At 39.5% G+C, this 21,259-nt stretch overlaps 1 protein-coding gene across 11 annotated transcripts in view; it reads right to left on the bottom strand.

The window, feature by feature from the left end:
* The window catches only part of ARHGAP6 (Rho GTPase activating protein 6), a 348,894-nt gene that overhangs the window by 11,722 nt on the left and 315,913 nt on the right, over window positions 1-21,259 (bottom strand). For all 11 annotated transcript variants that reach the window (XM_068920657.1, XM_068920694.1, XM_068920678.1 and 8 more), the window contains 6 exons: window positions 18,190-18,385; window positions 14,877-14,932; window positions 11,097-11,247; window positions 9,795-9,943; window positions 5,393-5,572; window positions 282-379 (listed from right to left, as the gene is read on the bottom strand). In XM_068920657.1, coding sequence (XP_068776758.1) covers window positions 282-379; window positions 5,393-5,572; window positions 9,795-9,943; window positions 11,097-11,247; window positions 14,877-14,932; window positions 18,190-18,385 — 830 coding nt within the window. The remainder of the gene's footprint in view (window positions 1-281; window positions 380-5,392; window positions 5,573-9,794; window positions 9,944-11,096; window positions 11,248-14,876; window positions 14,933-18,189; window positions 18,386-21,259) is intronic.

Raw genomic sequence — 21,259 nt, 5'->3', positions numbered from 1 at the left:
CTGTCAGATAATAGAGCACTGCATATTTTTATGTACACGTAATTTTGTGTTCTCTGCAGCAGAATGCAATCTTTTCTTTGAATTAGGAAATAAGATTTGTCTTTAGAAAACTCTGTACAAGAGTCATAACTTCTTTGGCAGAGTCAGTGTGATGGGGAGTATATTTCTACTCCACCACAGAGAGTTTGTAAGAGCTGTGGAAAACTAGAACCTTTTGAACACTTCCAGTGGGAGACAGAAATTCCCAGTAGAAAGAGAGTAGATGAAAAAACATTACTCACGATGACTGGGAAGCTTTCCTCCTCAATAAATAGTCCACAACATCTGGGTCAGTCTCTAACAGGCTAATAAGCACTTCATTCTGTAGGTCAGGGGAAACCTATGAAGATCACAACATAAAATACTTAATTGGAGATGAGAATTTTTTCACATCCACTCATTTTGGCACTATGCTTACTCTAAAAGAGCAAATACAAGCACATTTATAGAGAGTATATTAAATAAACATTCACAAGCTTCCACTTAAAAAGAGAAATTTCATGTAACAGGTATAAACAGGACTAAGAACACTTTGTGCAACAATGTCAACTACTGATTCCTGTTGAATAACCAATACGCTTTGGTATTCTATCTGGAAACAACAGTGGGATTATTCACATATTGTAGTCTCAAAAGCTCCCGTTCAACATCCTCACCTTACATCCCCCTTCAAAAATGTGTAGACGTTTATGAACTTCTATTCCAAATGACCGCACATCTCTTCTTTCAGAAACTTGTATGTGAAATGCAATTACACAGGAAGGAAAAAGTTTCTTCATCTGTATTCCATGGCATTTCTCTTATTTATATCCCTCTCATATGGAAAATTAACAGTGACTGTTCTATCTCCAAACTTCTCCAATTGCTTAATTTCAGGGAGATTTGCTGTAGGTCAGCATTTTTCTAAATCAAGCCCCATAAGCATTTAATGGTCAGATATACATATGGCCAAATCCTGGGATCTAGGTAGCACTTAAATAGCTTATACTCTTATCAGAACTTGAGCACTTTGAGCATTTTTCTTCCATGGATAATTCTTCAGTGGCATTGATCGCACAGCAAAATGAAGTTTCTAGCCCTCTGAAGCCATACCGTTTTAGTTACACACAGACCATCAGGTGCCTTTGACTCTATCTATATCGCACTACAGAGATGCGTTTACAGCACAGATGGTCATCACTAATCTGCCTGTCTGATATAAGTTCACTTAAATTACAGAGTTTGTTTATCCATAACTCAGGTTTACAAGTAGATCTTGTTGGATCGCCAGTCAGTCTGATTTTTGGGTAGCAGCAACAGGTTCAGTCAGAAATTGTACCATCTTCATCTGGAGTTTGGTCTCCTAATTTGCCAACTCTTTCTAATGCACTTTCTATGGAGATCAACTTTAAAAACACTTGATAGCTTCAGCTGGTGCAGGATATGGCAACATCTCCTGGACAGGTAAGAGGAATGGCATCCAAAAGTGGCCCAAGTCAGCTTTGTGCTTCCAGCTGCATTTTACATGAGTCTTATCAGTTCTCAAAAGGGTTTGTCCCCATCACACTGTAACATTCAGGTCACCCTTCACAAGATTGAAACAGATGAAGCCATCTGAGAAACTTGAACCAACAGCCCAGGTTCACCTATGATGGATGGAACTGGAGGCACAACAGTTTCAGCAAGGGGTCGTCAACTGTGTCATCTGCTTCTGGATGCAATTTGTCAGAACCTAAATCTCTTGACCTTCAGGTCACACTGCACGGTCCATTTGTTCTCCCTGACATTTACTGGAAAACAGGAATAGAATTATTAATAGATTCCTCAGGGGAACACCTCAGCTTGGGAGGTATTGAGGGTGTAAAGTTACAGACTGGGCACATTTTTTAAAAGAGAGTAAATAATTTGGAAATAAATGAAGATATGCATCATTTAGTTCAAATTGATCCAAAATCTCTACGAAAAATAGATGTAGCCGCCTATGAGTTTTTGTCTTCCTTTTTTTAAATTTTATATTTGGCCTCTAAGCTGGAAAAATATCTTACTGATGGGCATTTATATATCATTCTTTAATTCAATTATCTTCTTTTTACAAGAAGACATTTTTGGAAACCTGTCACCCTGTGACTTCTCAATTTAGATAGCCTTTCTGTAAAATGGAATTCACTCCAGATAAAATTTGAGGGTAAACCAGAGTTCGTGTCTTTCTGTGTGTAACTTACTATCCAGTTAAGTTTCAAGCTGCTAAGCATATAAGAATCTACTAAATGGACTTTGCCAGCAAAATAAAAACATATTTTTCATTATTTATAAAGAAATATATATAACATACCTGTAATTTTAAACTTAAGCTTACAGGGAACTCCTCTGTGGGTATCTCTGGAAGATGTTACAGAGCTGCAATAACTGCTTAACTGGCAGCTGTGGTTGAGCAGATACGTGGTTGAGCAGATGGATGAGAACTTAAGGTTAATGGACAGAAAGTTAAGGACACATGGGAAACCAAGGCACTGCTCAAATAACAGCTGCTGCAGCTGCCGAGACTATACTGGGACTGATCAGAGGCTGTTGCATTTGGGCACAGAACAAGGGACCCTCGACCTCTCCCCTCGGTGCTACTGGAGTGGCACAGAGAGGCAGCCTGTGACTGTCTCCCCAGTGCGGAGACCACAGTAACCTCTGAAAACAAAAATATGAAATTTCAGGCACTATGTACTGCTGCTTCTTTGCAGCAGGACTTGATTTGGGAGCTGGGAGATGTGAATGCATGACTGAGCTACTGAATGAATAACCATAAGCCCTTTTTCTCTCCATCCTCCACGCCAAGGCCAAGCCAACGAGGCAAAGTGTGGTTGAGTTCTGCCTCTCCGTATCCAGCTGCTGGGCTCTTAGTTCAGAGAGTGGCAAAAAGAGACCTTTGTACCTTCCTGCACAACGTTTTTATGCATCCCTAAGACTTGCTGTAATTGATAGGAATTGGAGAAGAAAGTCCTGAACAGCAACGAAGCAAGGCAAGAATCCATCTTCTGTGCTAAATCTACATGTTTGCATACTGCTGAGGTTAAAGAGAATTGCTTGAATTCATTTTAGAAATATAAACAGTCCCTGGTAATCGTCCCTGGTAAGCCGGGTTCTTCTGACAAGCACAACCTTCCTGATCCACCAATAAGTCAGAATCATTCTGATGTTTGTGGACTAGGCTACATAATACATCTCGATTTCCAAGGTTTTATTTCACAAATGCTGCTCCAGTTTCAATGCCGAAGCTAGTCAGAGCTTTATAACCTCCCCCCCTCCTCCCTAAATAACAGAAAAAAAAACCCAAAACACAAAAACACCTTGGCAGTAATATGATGTAGGTTATAGCTGTAGTAATGCTCCAATCCAGATGTTTCTCTTTTTATAAGCAGCACAAACATCAAGTATAAAAACAGTCTTGGCTTGGCCCAGCTCCTGTGGGTTTGGGAAACAACTTGCTGCTGCCTGATTTCAAATGACCAGTTTTATTACAAATAAATGTACAGGTCTCTTCCTACCAATGTCTCAGTTATCAAAGGATGCACTGGAATAATTGTCTTCAGAATACAAAAAGTCTCTCTGTGCTGCTTAACAGTCCATTAGAAAGTTGAAAGTAAATCCTGGTAGAAATTTTATGGAACAGTAACTAGAAGCAATTTGACACAATCATACATATCAAGGATCATGGGTGAGTCCAGACATTAATCCAGAAAATACGCTTTGCCAAGTTTTTTGTTAAATTATAGCACTGGAAAGAGCAAAAGTACCCAGAGATGCTCATCTGTTGGACATTCATGACAATGTCACATTAATGTATTCCAGCTCTCAGGAGAACATCTGAGGTAGGTTTGCCTTTCTCTCACCTGCAGCGAGCCTCTTAGGTTGAAATCCATACCCCCAGATTTTAATCTCTCTCTACAATCTGAAAAAGCTACTCCAGAAAATAGAATTCCTTCTATTTCTTCCACACCACATGTAAACTTCAGATAAAAATGTAAGAACTGAAGAGATAAAGGAATAAATCTGTCAAAATTAAAAGAGTCCATATGTAAGTTAGTCTAACCCTAAGTCCCACCTTTTCCACATTAAAAGTTTGAATGTAAAGTATTATGTGCTGAGATAAGGCTGTTCCATAAAATGTTTCTAAAGAGAAATAAAAGTAAAAATATTTCAAGTATTCTTATTCAAATAGTGTTTTAAACTTGCTGTAACACAATCATCAACGCTAGCCATGCTCTGGACAAGCAGAACTTCTCACAGGAGTGAAGCTCTGTCACTTTCTTTTGCTGTGGAAAAATAGCACCTCAAATTTTCCTAAACTGTGAGAAGCATTAAAAAGAAAAAATAGGAAAAAAGAAAAAAATAAAGAAGAAAAAAATAGAAAAAGAAAAAACAGAAAAAAAGACAAAAAGATTTCTAAGAGTCTCACTGGAATAAGAACAAAAGTAACGCAAAGGATATAACGAAAGGCAATACAACGTGAAGGAAAAGATGAGAAAACCACACAGTTCATCTGAGGCTAAGATCAGGCTCAATAGAAAAGGCTCATTATTGCTTTCTCATGCTTTTCTCCCTGCTGAAATCTGGAAGGGACCTTGCCCTTACAGTACGATGTCTGTCAGGCCTAAATGCCCACAGTCCAGGCTTGTCTATCTTCTGACCCCGACTTTCTATCTAGCACCCAGCCTTCCTAAAGCACTGAAGGTTTCCAGAGCAGTCTTCATTCTTCCTCTGGCTTTGGGAACTGATCACCTCAAGATCACACCCAGTGCTGCTTAGTTAGAAGGAAGAACAAACCAAGCTATTTTTACCTTTTCAAGTCTTAAGTTTTTGTTACAACATTTAGGTCTACTAAAATGAAGACAGGATGGTACCCGACCGCCACTAGGTCTGACTAGCCTCTGCTATCCCAGAGGAAGGCACTCTCTGCCTATTTTGCTCCTCAGGGCAAGGAGATCCTTAGTTAAACCAAAAGCAAAATAGTTCCCCAACTTCTGAAACTGAGAGGTGAAAGCATTTTCAGTATTTTCTTTGAAGCTAACAAGCAAGGCTAGTTTAGTACACAATTAAATAACCAATTTCATCATTTCCACAGAGAAATCTTCTAAGAATATATTTTACCTACTCAGAAACCATTCTGGGCAAGATGTAAGCACCTGTTTTTAATATTATTCCTTATTGTAAAGCATTCTCCTTGAGATAAAGATATTTTGCTTGCTTACTAATTCTAATCACCCCTCAATAACACAGTTTCCACAGTTTTTCATCATAACCTATTTTCATACCAGCCAGGTATTTCATTTCCTCTTTTGAAGTCTGAAATGCATAGGAGTAACATGAAGAAATATTCACCTACCATGAAAAGGGCTTCATAGTTTTCAATCATCTTTTGTACAACAGCTATGATAGCAGTACTCTCTTCAGCTCGAGCTGAACTCTGAACCGTGAATTCTTTGTCTGTAGATTTCTGCTTGTGCAGCAGGTTAGGGCCAAAGATAGTAGCCAGGTTAAGTGACGTCATTTTGTTCCCAGTAATCTAGAAAACAGAATATAAATGAGGTGTTCTGATGTATACAGATACAGAATCACAGAATCGTTTAGGTTGGAAGGGACCTCTGGAGATCATCTCGTCCAACCTCCCTGCTCAAGCAGGGTCACCTAGAGCATATTGCCCAGGATCACATCCAGACGGGTTTTGAATATCTCCAGCGAAGGAGACTCCACCACCCCTCTGGGCAACCTGTTCCAATGCTCTGTCACCCTCACAGTGAAGAAGTTTTTTCTCAGGTTCAGATGGAACTGCCTGTGGTTCAGTTTCTGCCCATTGCCTCTTGTCCTGTTGCTGGGCACCACGGAGAAGAGGCTGGCCTCATCCTCTTGACACTCCCCCTTCAGATACTTGTACACGTTGATGAGATCCCCTCTCAATCTTCTCTTCTCCAGGCTGAACAGGCCCAGCTCTTGCAGTCTTTCTTCATAGGAGAGATGCTCCAGCCCTCTAATCATCTTGGTAGCCCTCCGCTGGACTCTCTCCAGGAGTGCCATGTCTCTCTTGTACTGGGGAGCCCAGAACTGGACACAGTACTCCAGGTGAGGCCTCACCAGGGCTGAATAGAGGGGCAGGATCACCTCCCTCCACCTGCTGGCAACACTCTGCCTAATGCACCCTAGGATCCCATTGGCCTTCTTGGCCACAAGGGCACACTGCTGGCTCATGTTTAACTTGTTGTCCACCAGCACTCCCAGGTCCTTCTCGGCAGAGCTACTTTCCAACAGGTCAGTCCCCCAGCCTGTACTGGTGCATGGGATTATTCCTCCCGAGGTGCAGGACCTTGCACTTGCCTTTGTTGAACTTCAGGAGGTTCCTCTCCGCCCACCTCTCCAGCCTGTCCAGGTCCCTCTGAATGGCAGCACAGTCTTCTGGTGTGTCAGCCACTCCCCCCAGTTTAGTATCATCAGCAAACTTGCTGAGGGTGCACTCTGTCCCTTCCTCCAGGTCATTGATGAATATATTGAACAAGACTGGGCCCAGGTATGCACTCTGCGTATGCACTCACATAGAACATCTGGCAGATGGTTCATTCACAAAAACCAGAAATGTGTGTTGGGTCAGACAGAAAATGAACAAGTTTTGTAAGTACTGGAACACTTTGCACTCTGCAATAACACTCTGCAATAAGCAATATGGATTTTCTGGCCAGATTTACAAATGGACTGGAGCAGCAGAGGGTGAAAGTGTTCCCCGTTCTTAGCTCCCTGAACTGCAGCAGTAACATACTTCATTTGAATTCAGGGAACATCCCTTCCTAGTTTTCTACATCAATACATTACTGTCTCTTAAGACCAAATACTGAAAATTGCTGGCTTTTTCAAACAGTGCTAATGATTTCAAATAGAGTAATGAAAAGCACAATTTCCCTCCTTTGAGCAGTTTAGATAATTGAGGAGCATACTTCTAATTTTCATTAGTATTTTCTTGGTTTTTTTTTGTTTCCTGGAACATGCCGAATATTTGGTTGAGTTTTTTTTTTTTTTTTTTAATTTCTTCTACTTTTACAACTCTGTGCTCAAAGAAGCAATAGTCACCTGATCTGGGAGGAGCTAGAAGGCTGGTATAAACATTAGACAACACAGAAATGATTTGAGAAATACGTAATACAGCATATTTTAAACTAAAATTTTCATTGTCAAATTTGTCATTATACTACTACTTTTTTGCTCTTCTTCTATTCTTTTAACATGGTGAAAAGCAGGGGTCACATGCTTCCTCTCTGTGTCTCCACTTGGTTGCTATTCTGGGAATGCAAAAGAAGCTGCCAGCAGTTCGACTATATAAGACTCTAAGTGAATTTCAGCTGTTGACAATACTTCTTGCCAGCTGTTGACAATACTTCTCGCAGGCTTTTTTTAAAGAAAAAAAATACCATATGAGTCATTTTTCACTTGTTTCAGTTACATTTGAAAGGATTAATTAAATAAAAGAGGCGCTGAAATAGCATGTCAAGAAATGACTGGTACAAAATGAGTCCTTTCAAACAATATTTTAATTCTTTTGTGGCTGGCCATTTAGTGAATGTTGAACTTTAAACTGTAAACCAATTTTACCTCCTTTATTTTTTACAGACTTCAGCTAGACTGTTGGTAAAATTAGCTTTTTTTTTTTTTTTTTAATCAGTGGGACCATGACATAATCTTGAAAAGATGCCTGCACTAAAGCAGGTGCGTGAGCAGTCATAACTAATGCGCCAGCTCTTGGTTGAGAGACCCATCCCAGCACAGCTGCGAGCATGGCATGGCCCCTGGTTTGTGCACCACCAGGCAGCTGGCTGTCTTCAGGATAGCCTGCCTGGGCACGAATATCGTCAGAGTACTAAGCCACCAAGTATGCACAGGCACGTGGAGCCTGGAGCGTGCCGAGACAGCCTCTGGCTGTGCCTGGATCCACATCTGCAGGCTACTGGCACAAATAGCGAGTCCTGTCTCAGGGAATCGCTTAAAATATGGCGCAAACATATCCACTGAAATTAACCAAATGAGTCACTTAAAGTTAGTCATCGGTCTTCATCTTGGTGAGAGAAGGGCTCTTGGAAGAAGGGCCTGTGGGCCAAAACTTGCCTGCATTTCTTCCAATGACAGCAAACACTGTAATAAAATATTTTCTCTTGCCCTGTATGCCGTCATTCACTTAATCATTAATGAATAGCTTAAATAATTGTAAGCAGAATACTGTATTATCTGTAAAAGATATGCAACTGCACATAATATTCCTTACGTTTACAATACTGCCAAGATGGTTTGCATACATTTGCCTTGCCAAAATACCTGTAGCAGAGCTGATGTACTGTTAAGGGGAATGAAAATGCCTGTATTACAGCTGATGTGCCAAACCAACTCTCCTAAGCAGCATTAGACCCTAGCCCTGCAATAAGATCCTCTTGGGCACATTCCTGAACCAAGAGGGAACTCCTTGCTGGATCAGGGGGACCAAAACCATAGCTCTCATAGATATGCAACATTTTTAGCACAATGAAGTTATTACAGGCTGCTCTTTTTGGATATCTTCCATTACAGCGGTGCAGTTTTCTACCAACTCCTTGCTGTGGATGCAAATAATAACACTTAGAGTGGGTTTTAAAACAAAAAAGGCCCTCAAGTCATTTCCAGCACATTTGAAAGTTAGGACTTCAGGCAAAATTCAGTCTCCAAGTGCCTACTCTTAAATACCAATCAACCTATAAAGGTGCCCAAAACTGAGAGAAGTCATCAAGGTTCTCTGTTTGGAAGATAACATTCTGTAGGAGTTTTGACAGTGTCTCAGAAGTAACCTGCTCAGGTACGTGACTCAAATACCTTAGTCTCTGTTGTAGTTCAGAGGGCAGAGAAGTCCCTCCCAAGTCCCTCCCAGAGATAAACCGGTACAATTTTGTCAAGCAGCAACAGACTGTATCCATCTCATTCAAAAATATTACAGCTGCTACCTTTTGCAAAGCAGCCCACTGATTAAAGCATTTTCCTAGTAGAACATGAGAAGCCTGGATTTTCAGATCTTCTTGGTGTGAGGGGCTCAAATGCACAAGTCTTAATGCCTGGAAGTACTCCTAAGCCACATAGTTACGGGTATTCTTGTCTCCATGGGATGGGTGCACTCCAACTTCTCTGTTGAATTTGGTGTAAAAGGGAAGAGTAAGGAGGTGAGAAGGAAACCAGGCAACAATGGATCTGACTCCCTCTAGTGACTAGGTCCATCGGGTGGAAGGGGTAGAGCTGGAGTTCCTGTCCTTTATTTTTATTCCTCATTGCTCGGTGCACACAGGGAAACCAAAGGAACAGAAAAATGAACTGCTATGCCCAAAGGTCATAAAAAAAGGAATAGCAGAGAATGAAGAGAGAATGAAAAAGCATACCCTTGAATGCCTGACACTTTTGTATGAGAATTTTTTTTCCATAGAATGTAATAGGATAAAACAAGGGAAAAAAGGATGGATAACATTCGATGCTCTTAATGAGGTCTATTAGGCTATGAATCTCCCAAAGGAAGTGATGCATGCCTTACTGATTAAATCATACAAAAATTAAAGTTACACAGCCCTAAGAACACAGTGTAGTAAACAAGTAAACGGCAAGTGTGCGAGCAAGAATATTAAATCTCTCCCCTCTTTCAGGGATATGACACCATCAAGATTGTTTCGCAGCTTCAGAAATCTCTTTTTAGACCATTAATTAAGCAATATCAAACGACATAAGTGACCTGCACTTACCTCTTGGCCATCTTTGTCTGTGGTGTCTTCTGCGTGGCCAGCCACTGTGGAGAGGAACTGCAGCAGTCGGTGTAGGGTATCGCAGTTACAGGGAGGTAGGAGATAAATGAGAAGCTGTAAGGTGCTTAGCTGTTCATCTGGCTCTAATACTAAGAGGGAAAAAATACATTCTAAGAAAAGCACTCCAGCTAACTTGAAAGCAGAACAAATATACTGTTCCCAGCCCAAAGGAAGGCATAAGAATAATTTTCCTTATAATGTCAGAAGAAAGAGAGAAAATTTTAAGGAAATATCAAAACCATAACAAACATTGTTACAGGATTTTTGCTTTGGTTTGTCAGATTTTTGCTCACAGGTTCACATGAGCTTTTCCCAATCTACAGGGGAGCTGAAAATCCACGTTCCCCATTCCATCACTGTCCCTGAATACAAAACTTTGGTTTGATTTTCTACTTACTGCATTCATTTAGGTATAGCTACTGTTATACAGGACACCATTTGGAAGCATTCCAGACCAGTTTATGCTTTAATCATTTAAAATTGGTTTTCCTACAGTTTCATGTCTTACAGTGGGACTGGGAAACTGGAAAAGCAACTAGAAAGATCAAAGAAATTTTATACTTTCTGTAGTCTCTTCAACCACCATCACGTTAACCATCTAAAATGCAATGGTAGCCAGTAGCAAAGGTGAGGCAAGGCCAGGATCTCTCACACACAAGGTCTCAAAAGAATTTGAAGAACACATACCAAGTAGCAGCTTAAGCTTGAAGGGTCCAAGCTTTTTTTCCTCCCAAATTTGTGAGAGTCTGCACCCAGCTATTAGCATGTGCCAACATGTTTGGGAGTATGTAATATAAAGGCTCTGAGGACCATTAATTATCATGAAATTTGAAGCTAGATTTTTGAAACCAGACTGTAACTTTGGTAAGTGAATAGCTACAAAAGTTAAAAGCCTTAATGATGCTAAGTTAACAGGATTCAAATGGGATCGGCCATCTGCTATTGCAGAAGCAAAGACAGGATCAGGGTTTAATAGATCACATGAATCACATCCTATATACAAATATAAAAATATGTATCAATAGATAGTAGGGAAATCTCTATTGTTCTAGTGTTCTGGGCTACACTTACACAACATGAAAGTCAAGGAAAGACCTTAACAAACTATAACATACAAATATTTGGAGTGAACCAAGGCTATGGGACTAAACGTGCAGAAAATATAATATGAATAGTGGAGATGACAGAATTCAAAGAGCTAAACTTTTGAAAACCAGGAAATCAAGATGCTGCAAAGCTCACAGAGAGTGTTGATGAAAGGTGTATAAAGTTCTCTGGTGAGAAGTGGGTCAGGCATGTCACGTAGGAATTCCTTTAATAAAGCAGCAACATCATGAATGCTGTGCTCTTCGTCTAACACAACATCTATGCCTCGGTCAAATTCTTCACGTAACTGAAAAAGATCATGACAAAAAAACAATCACTCCTCATTGTCCCCATGAGTATGCTCCAACAGAGATCTTTTAAGATACAGATTTACCCATTTACGCTTTCCAGATTGCAGAAGACTAGTCTGTGGTAAGGTCAAAGATATAATGGATGTCTAATTGTTGCTTATTCCCTCACACAGAATTTGAAGTTTGTACTGGACTGTAATAAAATATTTCTTTTACAACTAATACACGGCACTGTTTTATGAAAAAAGGCTCGTAACTAAATTTAATGTTTGTAGAATTGTTAGATTAATACCACAGGCAGAAACCAGGGAGAATGAGGAAAATTGCAAGACAGGCTTTCTTGTACCTTACTGCTTTGTCCAAAAATCTCAGGATCAGACTAAAAAGAGTGAAAGTCACATTTTATAACATACATGTTTTTCTACTAAAATATTAATAAGAATAATAAGACAGTGTTAAAGGCCACGAAACTCACATTTCTTGTGTGGCTTAAAATTGTATTTGAACATAAGCAGTAAGAAGTCAGGTGCACTAAGACCTCACGGCACTTGTCCGCACACATCCTGTTCCGCTTTCCTGATTTAGTTATATTCGCTAAGTGACCACCACTAGGGAGTTAACAAACACCAAACTAAAACCATCATGAGCTACTGCTATTTTTCCAGCCACAGTCCCCAGATAAAATACTGTGCAAGTCAAAGGCAACAAACTCCTCAAAGGCAGAAGAAATCACTCTCCCACATCTGACATGCCTTATGAAGAGATAAAAACCTGCCTTTCTGGAGAGATTTCCCAGCACCAATAGCAGAATTTGGCACATGCTTTCTTCAGGCCAAGAGCTCCATCTCTTACTGTCATGTTCATTTTGAAAACAGTAAAGGTGTTTTAAACTACTTCCTAGGAAATTTTCATATCTTTGCTGATACTATCAGGAAACACAATCTCACATATATCTGCTCTTGAGAACAGTCATAGCTAAATCGAATCGAACAACAGGAAATTTCAAATACCAGCCTCTTTTATTAGGATTTAAGATATATTACAGAGACGTTATAGGGAAGAAAGAAGGTGAATCACAAACAATGTGCCTGTGGTAATCCGTGGTAAATTTTGATCACAGGCAAATCTATGCGGTGTAGATAGGGTGCAGGAATGCAGAAAATCTTGTATTTTCTGTTGCAGGTGTGCCTTCCATATTAGGTGTGAAAGGCATCCTGTAAAACTGGAGTCTGCTTTCTCATTTGTTAAACAAGACTACTATTAATACCATAATACTAATTATCATTAATAATTAATAATAGTTAATGATCAATAATTGCGTATGTTATTAAGACCAGGATTTTTTCTTTCAGATTGGTGGTAAATATGGAACATCGCTGTGGAGCCCCATAAACTACCTCCATCCAGAGGACTGCATCTGCAGAGCTACAGAAGTAACTGAGGAAACAGATTAGCACTGCATCAGGAATTTGGGCTTCCTAAATAGCTGTCTGCATCATAAATTGCTGCTGCAGCCTTGAATATAGCACTTCTGATCTGTTAGCCCCGTGAGGCCTAGAAGGGTGCCATAATTAGCACAGTATCAAATAATCATCTGTGGAACGGGGACACATTTCAGGCCGAGGTACAACAGCTGGGAAAAAGCCATATATTTCTATGTTTAAACCTTAAGTCTCATGGACTTCAACCACAGTGAATGCTTCCGGAAAGTGCCCTTGGGGAACGAGAGCGCCCACTGGCGTGCAAGATGTGGGAGCTGAGGACATCCTGACTGGGAGAGGCAGGAGCCAGCAACACTCAAGCCGTCAGGCTCTGTGAAAAGGACTGCCCTCCGTCTGCTTAGCAACCTTGCTCCGCTCATGTAATTATATCGTTTCCGGGCGCATGGTAGTACCTGGCATGCAGCGGTACCGCACGTACCACTTGGAGCCAACACTAGCGCGAGAATCCTTGTCCTACGCCCCACTGAACGTGAAAAAGCTCTACGGCTGTTCAGAATAGACACGTTTGTTCTAGATTTTCTTTTCCTGCTCAGCAACTGCAAACCCTCCTGGCACATTTATTTATTTATCTATTTACTGCAAGAAAATGCAGTTGAAATGGGACGTTTTCTAACTGCGGGACGGATGGGAGCAAAACTATGCCTGCTTTCTATACAAAACTAATAAACAGCTGCAAAAGCACAACAAAATTTGAGTATTGGGTTTGGCTTTCCATGGTTCAGAAAATGAATGGAATTTTAATTGAATCCAGATTTTATCATGTGTTCATGTTGACAGCATTTACTATTTTAATTGCAAGGGCCAAGTTGACCCTTCCATGTTGTTTAATAAAATAAATTGGTTCACCTAATTCAATAAATTAGTCCATGTAATAGAATACATAAACATCCAAACCTCTTGATTTCCTCAGCTTTTGAAAACATAGTAAAAGAAAAACTTGTGCAAGTCAGCGGTGTTCAAAGTTAGGGTTAGTTTACAAGTAAATGATCACAAGCTTTCTGCCTTTTTCCCAGATCTATGATGCAATTGTACTCAACCCTGCATAATAATATATGTTTTGTCATTTTGCAATGCAAATGACAGGCAACTTAGCCTTCCATATCCTTGCTAGTTCAGAGGTAGTTTAACAGCTGTCTCTGTAGACCTCAAATGTTTTTAACTTTGTGGTACATCAGCCACTCAACAACAGAAACTGGTAGAGAGTAAACTTATAAATCTACAGGTTATGCTGTCCCACAAGTCAGAATGGAGACTTCAGACTAGCTATTCAAAGTAACTTTCCAGAGAGCCAACCGTTATGTTGTGTAGTTTTGCAACACAAAACTATTATTTTGGGGATCAGATGCAGTCAAGCCTTCTTTTGCTCCTTTCTATTTGTTTTTTTTATGCCGGGGTATTTTCCTGCAACTTTTCATCTTCTCCATTACGACTCACATCACAATCATTAAGTGCCACTCTCTACTATTTTGTCAGTTCAACATGTACAGGACTTCTGGGAATAACAACGAAATAACTAGACTGAGGAAACACCCACTTCTGTCTTTGTTTCTGAAACCTAACTGTACACTATCTTCGCTTTTTCAACATTTGGCTGAGACTAGGACTTGGATGGGACTGTTCTAACCTTCAAGCTTAATAGGGGTAAAAGAAAGGTGAAATTTGGGAGCAGCAATTTGAGGGTCAAAGAGATTGTTCTATGCTTGCATATTTTCTCATACTGTAAGTTTTCCAGAAAAGATTTACAGTTTGGGTTTACTTTGGGAGCTTCAGCTGTTTCTGAGATAAAACTAACAGCCAAGATTTTTTTTCCCCTACAGTGTAACTTTCAGAAAATTTCATCATTGTAGTCTATTCAGATTTCCAACCCTCTGCTACTTCTGCAGAGAAAACATACAAAGACTGTCAACCTGCTGAGATACCGACAAGGATTTAATCAAAGGTAGAAAATGACTGGAAATGGCCTGTTATGAGCTATCACAAACACAGTAAAGCAACGGACACAAAAAGCCCTAATTTCACCAAGTAAGAGATGAGGAAGAAATCACCCAACAGGAAGGATTCACATTTGTTTGTTTTGTAGCTGGTGAGGGAAAAGCATGACATTTGCATCCATATTCACTCACCTGTCTTACTCTCTTTTTTGAGCTTCCAACTCTGAATATTCCTACTGTCTGGAGACCTGCAAGTATAGCACATTAGACAACTGTTTTATTGTTTAATATTCTGCTGAAAGTTGCATTGAATTAAAGCAATCTGGGCTATTTGTGTACTAAAGAGTAGAAAAAACATTTTGCTCTACAAACTCATATACTTACCACACTGAGGCAAACCTCAGCTGTCTCGGAATAAGTATTCATCTAGTGTACTTTTTAAGGCTCTCACATCACCTAACCTGCAAAACAGCATCTCGGTGACCTTTCCTGTGATGCCCTTTTGAGATATTGAGGCACTGCTTGGCAGGTGGAGGGGGCACTTCCAGGAAGGATATCAAAGGAAATGGGCAATGAATTATCTGAATACTTGGACACTGAGCCAGGTCTTTGAAAATGGGAAACAGCTGGTGTTTGGGGTTGCCCCCGGCTCTATAACGCTTACCATGGCAAAGCTAAGAGTTTCCATGAAAAGGACATAAGCAGGACTCTCAGGTAGAGCGCCCTGGGAACTGTACGAAGTTTATAGGGTAAGAAGAGTTACTATATCAAGGGAAAGCTATAAAGTACTACTGTATTTCAGGCAAAGTGAGGCATATTTACTTGCTATAGCATTTAGACTTTAAACTATTCGGGAATGGAAGTTGCCTACTATTCCCTGAGGAATCAGTTCAGACCTTCTTCTGGCCCCGCAGGTGCTACCAGAATATCCAAACAAGCAGTAACAGGTGGATGTTGAATGGGCAGATGCTGACAAGTAACAGAAACTGGAAAAGATGACAGTAAATGAGGTGCTAATCTCTTTAGCAATGAGAACGTGAATGGACATTTTAGAGACTCAAACACTTGTATACATAACACCATTTTATACAGTTAGATATTATTTTCAAAAAAGGATGAGATTATCTACAAGCCTTGAAAAATTTATTGTTTGCAAAGTCTATTCTGCAGCATTAATCTTCTCTACTGACACACAGGAAATGTAAAATAATTTTGTAAAACAAATGCTTTTCTCCCTTGACAGCCATGAGGCTATACTTCCCTGTTGTAGATGTGTAACTTTGCAGTGTTTGGAGTTGCAGATTCGCATCAGACAAATTCACATCAGATTCTATCTTTTATTTTTTAATCTCAACATGATACTTCCCTTAATTGGTGGAATAACACAAAAGTAACTTAGTAAATCCATGAACACTGGCAGAGAATCATCTGAGATAGAGATACTCACATCGAGCACAAACTGGAAGCCGGTTACTAGTTCCTACATGATCATGCAATATTTGTTTTACATTACAGGTCTGCAGGAAGTCAAGCCTTTACAGCTCTGGGACAACTTTATGACCCAGGGAGCACAGGGGAGGTGTCAGTCTGCCCTCGATGGACTAGGCCGTGTTTTTTTATGACTAAAAATATAAACAACTTTTTTCTTATAACGCTGTTTAAAATGGTCTTACAACGTACATGAGAAATCCCTAGGTGATTTTCTCAAGCAAATTTGGGCGAAAGGACTTATTCAAACAGGCAAATGTTTCCAGAATTGGAAACTTGGGCAATCAGAGCTTGGAACAACAACACTGTTACCCAAACGTTGCTTGAATACAAAGTTTTCCATTTCCCTAAAGCCAACGAGCAAACAGTAGAGTCTGTCTTCTATCCATCTTCTATCATCTTTAAGTTTCTCAGTCATCCAATCTTGATGACAGTTGTGGAATAGTGTTGTGGAAGACAGATTAAACTGAGCATTGAAGAACAATGATATGGTTTACAACGGATTAATCCAGAAATGCAGCTCTCTGAGATAAAAAGAGATGTCTGTCCCAAATTATCTCAGATTATTATCTCATAGTATACTATACTGAATTTAGAAACTTATACACTTAGAAAAATACATAAGGAAACATCATAAATTTTCTTTAAAAGGAAACTAATGTAAAGCAAATATTTTAGTAAGGAGTGTTGTTTAGAAAAGAATCTTTGTTATTATAGCGGGTTAAGTGGATTAAACACTTAATTACAAATGTTAAAATGCCATAAAATCACAGTATCCAATGGATACTGGGCTGGATACTGGGCCTTTTCGGCTGACTCAGCCACTTTTATGTTCTCCAATGTCAGCTAGCCTGGATTAAAGGGATGAAAGTCATTCATTTAATCATCCCTATACTTATTTGGTGGCCATGATATCTAATCTCCATAAAAGGCTACTAATGACTTGCTTACAATGTTTTCCTTTAAATATTTGGAAGCAATGTGGTTTTCAATTACGTATTACAAAAGCTTGGACTGCTGCTAAAATTGCAGTCCCTCGTCTGCAAAGTCTTTCATTTAGAGTCAGTAAATGATTTCTTGCTCATCAAATCAGGCATCAAACACATCATTTGGTGTTCCAGTTGACATAACCTAATGGTTTGTTTATTATGTGGACATACAATAACTCTTGTCTTCCTGTGGCCAAGTTATTTCAATTTTTATAAAACATCTTTACAAGACAAAGATACACTGGGAGAGATGTCAAACTGATATCCTGATTAAGTACTGTTTCTGCCTTATAGAAAGCTTGTGGGAGGTTTGTGTCTGAACAGGAGCTCCAGATAGATCATAAAAGACATAAGAAGAATATTGGTACGAGCTTATAATTCACTTCAGAGAAGGCAAGCCTGAGCCTGAGGCTGGTTAGTAGGACCTAAGCCGGGACAAGCCCGGTAGCCTTGCAGTGAAGAGAGAAAGGCTTCCTGGAGCTTATTATAATTTAGCATGTGGGTATTCTTTTTTTCGTTTCTCCATACCTCTGTCTTCAAATACTGTGTCCAGCTAAGCCTTGCACTCTTCATCTAGTTTTTTGTCATAAGATCCACTGGTTGCTAAGAATGACTTCTTGCTGACTGGCACATATCAGACTTTCCATTCTCAAGGTATGGGTGAAGCTACAGGGTGTAAAGAGCCATTTTTGCAGAGCTGAGCACCGCAGAACAAGATGAACGGCCTCCAAGAAATGGCTCTTCCCCCATGCTGGCTGGGCCAGTTTGCAAGCTTGTAGCATAGCTGCTACAATTTGGAAAGATATCCTCTAAGTAATTATTTGTGAGACAGTCAGTTTGGGAAGACATCTTCTAAGCAATTATTTGTGAGATAGTAACTTCTGCAAAGGCAAAACAGGAGGGAAAAGTGTCTGACTTTCAAAGACGTCCTTGCAATTGTAAGCATATGCCTGTTTCTCAAAATACACGTTTATTTATATTATAGTAAAAATATATCTGCCACTTCTGGGAAAATGAAATGTTCTTACCATGTTTTTCCAAGTGCTGGCAGCAACTATCTACAAGCCGAGGAACCTGCCTGTAAATAGGGTTCAGACTCAGCTTCTTATCTCTTGCCTTTTCTTTCTTGCTCTGAGCTTCTGCTGGCAAAGAAAGCTGGAGAGCTTCTAACAGTCGTGATTGATTGTCATCAAGATCTGTAATAGAGTCCACAGACATTGCGCCCTGTAAAATACACACACATGAACAATCAGTACGGCTGGAGCAATCTAAATGCTCCTAATCACAGGACCTTACCTAACAAAGACTTTTGGCTACCTACACGTTAAACTAATACACAAGGACATTTTGCTACGCAGCTTTCATAAGTGAATGAAGTTATACAAACACTAGCAGTGTAATGGATGGGAAAATAAGAACCGTTTCAATGCTGTTGCTACTACACTACAATGAACACAGTTCAGAAACAAAAAAAAAAGAAGCTTTCCACTCACTTGCCACATCCTTTGTATTGTTGTAAGCCTACATATACTTCAAAACAAGGATCAGTCAGGGTCTGCGTGTGCACCTTGGCAATATTAGTGTGCAGGCAGATATATATAAATATTTAAGCCAGATTTCCTACTTCTCCCACATCTTGGGCAATTGTATCAGTGCAAATGATGCAAATATATATACATCCATGCACCACACTCATTTCATTGGTTATACAAATAGATACAGCTGCAGAGACTGAAATAATTCTGTGTTATCATAGTTCAAAGACACATCAGAGAAGTACAGAGGTAATTTTTTTTGATAGTTCTACTTCAAGTATCTTGATATTTTATAATCATTAAAATTCTAACAAAAGCTTTGAAAACCATGTTTGGATTACAGGAAGGGACAAAAGTTCAAATAGTCTGTAAAGGATAAAGCAGCACAAGCATTGCAGGAGGTTTTGGTTTTTGGAATATTTTAATGTTCACGCTCAAGAAGAAGATTAGCTTTTTCATGTCACAAAACTACTGTCACTTTAAAATGACTATTTCTCTCACAGTCAGTCAATTTTTATTAAAATTCCCAGGTAAAAATATTTTAGGGGAAAATTAGGCTCATAAATAATAATTAAACAAAAAGAACAATTTAGTCTTTATTATATTTAGCTAACTGTATCATACTGAAGTTTTCGTGTTAGTTTCCTTTCTTGATTTAGATATTATTTTAAAATTCTCATTTAAAATATCTATTGTAAACTGTTTTCTTTCCTCCCGAAACAAATGACCTAAATAAATTACGATGATCTTCAGCATACACCATTCTAGGAAAAAAATGAAGAAAATGTAGAATTTCCATCACAGACTTTGCTGACAACTCTGATTTCTTAAAAGCAAGTTGTTCTACTGACAAGTGTATATGTATTTCATAGACTGTGGAATGAATGTGTGGAAACTCTACCTCTAAGAAATGAGAAGTGTTCAACTGCTAGGAAATTTCAGCCTCTAGAGGTGTCTTCTATCAGCCTAGACAACTGAACTTTATAAAGATTTCCAGCTCATCGGCAACTCAGATAAAGTCCATTGAGACTTCAACTGAACTTTAAAATGTTTCGTTCATAACATCTAAAATAAATATCTAACTTATTAGGTATAGACCTGTTTCTTATAGCTTATGGAAGACTTATGAACAAAACACTCACTGAAGTTTTTAGATAAATCCTTTTTTTGTTTTCTGACCCACTTCTCTAAATAATTACGAGAATCTTTGAATGCCACTTCAGACCTGACTTCTAATGTTTCTCAGAAATACATTTGCTTGATTCCCTTTATCATTTCCTGCCAAAAGAAAATAAAAAACAAATAAGATTTTCTGGCTCTGATCCATGGGTGTAAAATTCCAAACTGAACAATTCTTCTGGTTTGTCTTTAAGGATTTGGGAGCTCAGACATCAAAATTAGTTGCATAGAGATAGAACATTATATTACAGACAAAACTTTACAAGACTTTCAGTGCTCACTGTACTCTTCCAGCTGAAGAACATCATGGATTACAACATCGTGGGCTTCACTGGAAGCAAATCTAGGGCAATGCTGAGTGACACTGAAAATCCTATCACCACCCTCGCTGTGGCAGTTCCACGGATAGCTCCCGTATGATAGGTGCCCTCCTTTACATTCTGCATTTACTGGTCCTTCCCTGCTTGTAAGACATCCCCACCGAGTTCTAATCATTAGTATCAAACTCACTTAAGTCGGATTCAGATCCCTAAAATGGATGTAAATACAGTCAGCTCTCAGTTACCCTTGGGCAGTCCATCAAGGTTGTGGATTAACTGAGACACTGAGCTGGCTTTTCGAAGAGTGATCTTGAGTTCATTGAGCTAAAGTACACCACTACTTGGCAACATCAAGTCCAGGCCAGCTCTGGTTTAAAACCTCCAAATGCAAAGAAGCACACTAGCAACACACTGCATAGAGCCAGCTGCGTTCAGGCAGTCACGTTAGCTTGGGCTCAGCCTGACCTAGATGACTGTTGAGGAATGATGCAGGAGATCCTGCGCTTTATTGCCCAGCGCTGCAGGATTAACACAGATACAACATTACGTAGATCGCAATGTGCAGTAACAAAAGAAAAAACAAGTTCCACCTACTGGGCATTGCGTTTGCACATCATGGATAACAGTTCCTGCTCTGCAATGAAGAGCTCAGAATCTAAATAAATGGGGCCTTAAACTAAGCAGAAATAAAAATGAAGAAAAGTGGAGATTAAAGAGGAGGAGGAAAGAGCAAAAAGAAAATGAAGGCTAGAGGGACAGATGAGGAAGGAACGTCAGATGAAGCTTTTCATTATTTTTAAGGCCTACAGAAAGCACTGATAGCTTAAGATCTCTGTTGAAAAGACGAGCAACACTGCAGACTGTGTATGGGATCAAGTACAACCTCTGGCAGATGCAATTTCACTCTACATATGAAGCTGTGTGAGTAATAAAGCAACATAACTGAACTGTCACATGAGTGAATTCTGGCCAATAATATACGTATAACTAATAATATAAACATAGAGTCAGAGTATTCTCTAGAGTAAGCAGGCGGAAGGGGCCTTGCAGATTGACCGGGGACC

This window comes from Struthio camelus, chromosome 1 (assembly GCF_040807025.1).
Source record: "Struthio camelus isolate bStrCam1 chromosome 1, bStrCam1.hap1, whole genome shotgun sequence".
Classification (NCBI taxonomy): Eukaryota; Metazoa; Chordata; class Aves; order Struthioniformes; family Struthionidae; genus Struthio; species Struthio camelus.
The sequence above is the reverse complement of the archived record's forward strand: the minus strand, read 5'-3'. Positions and strand labels throughout refer to the sequence as shown.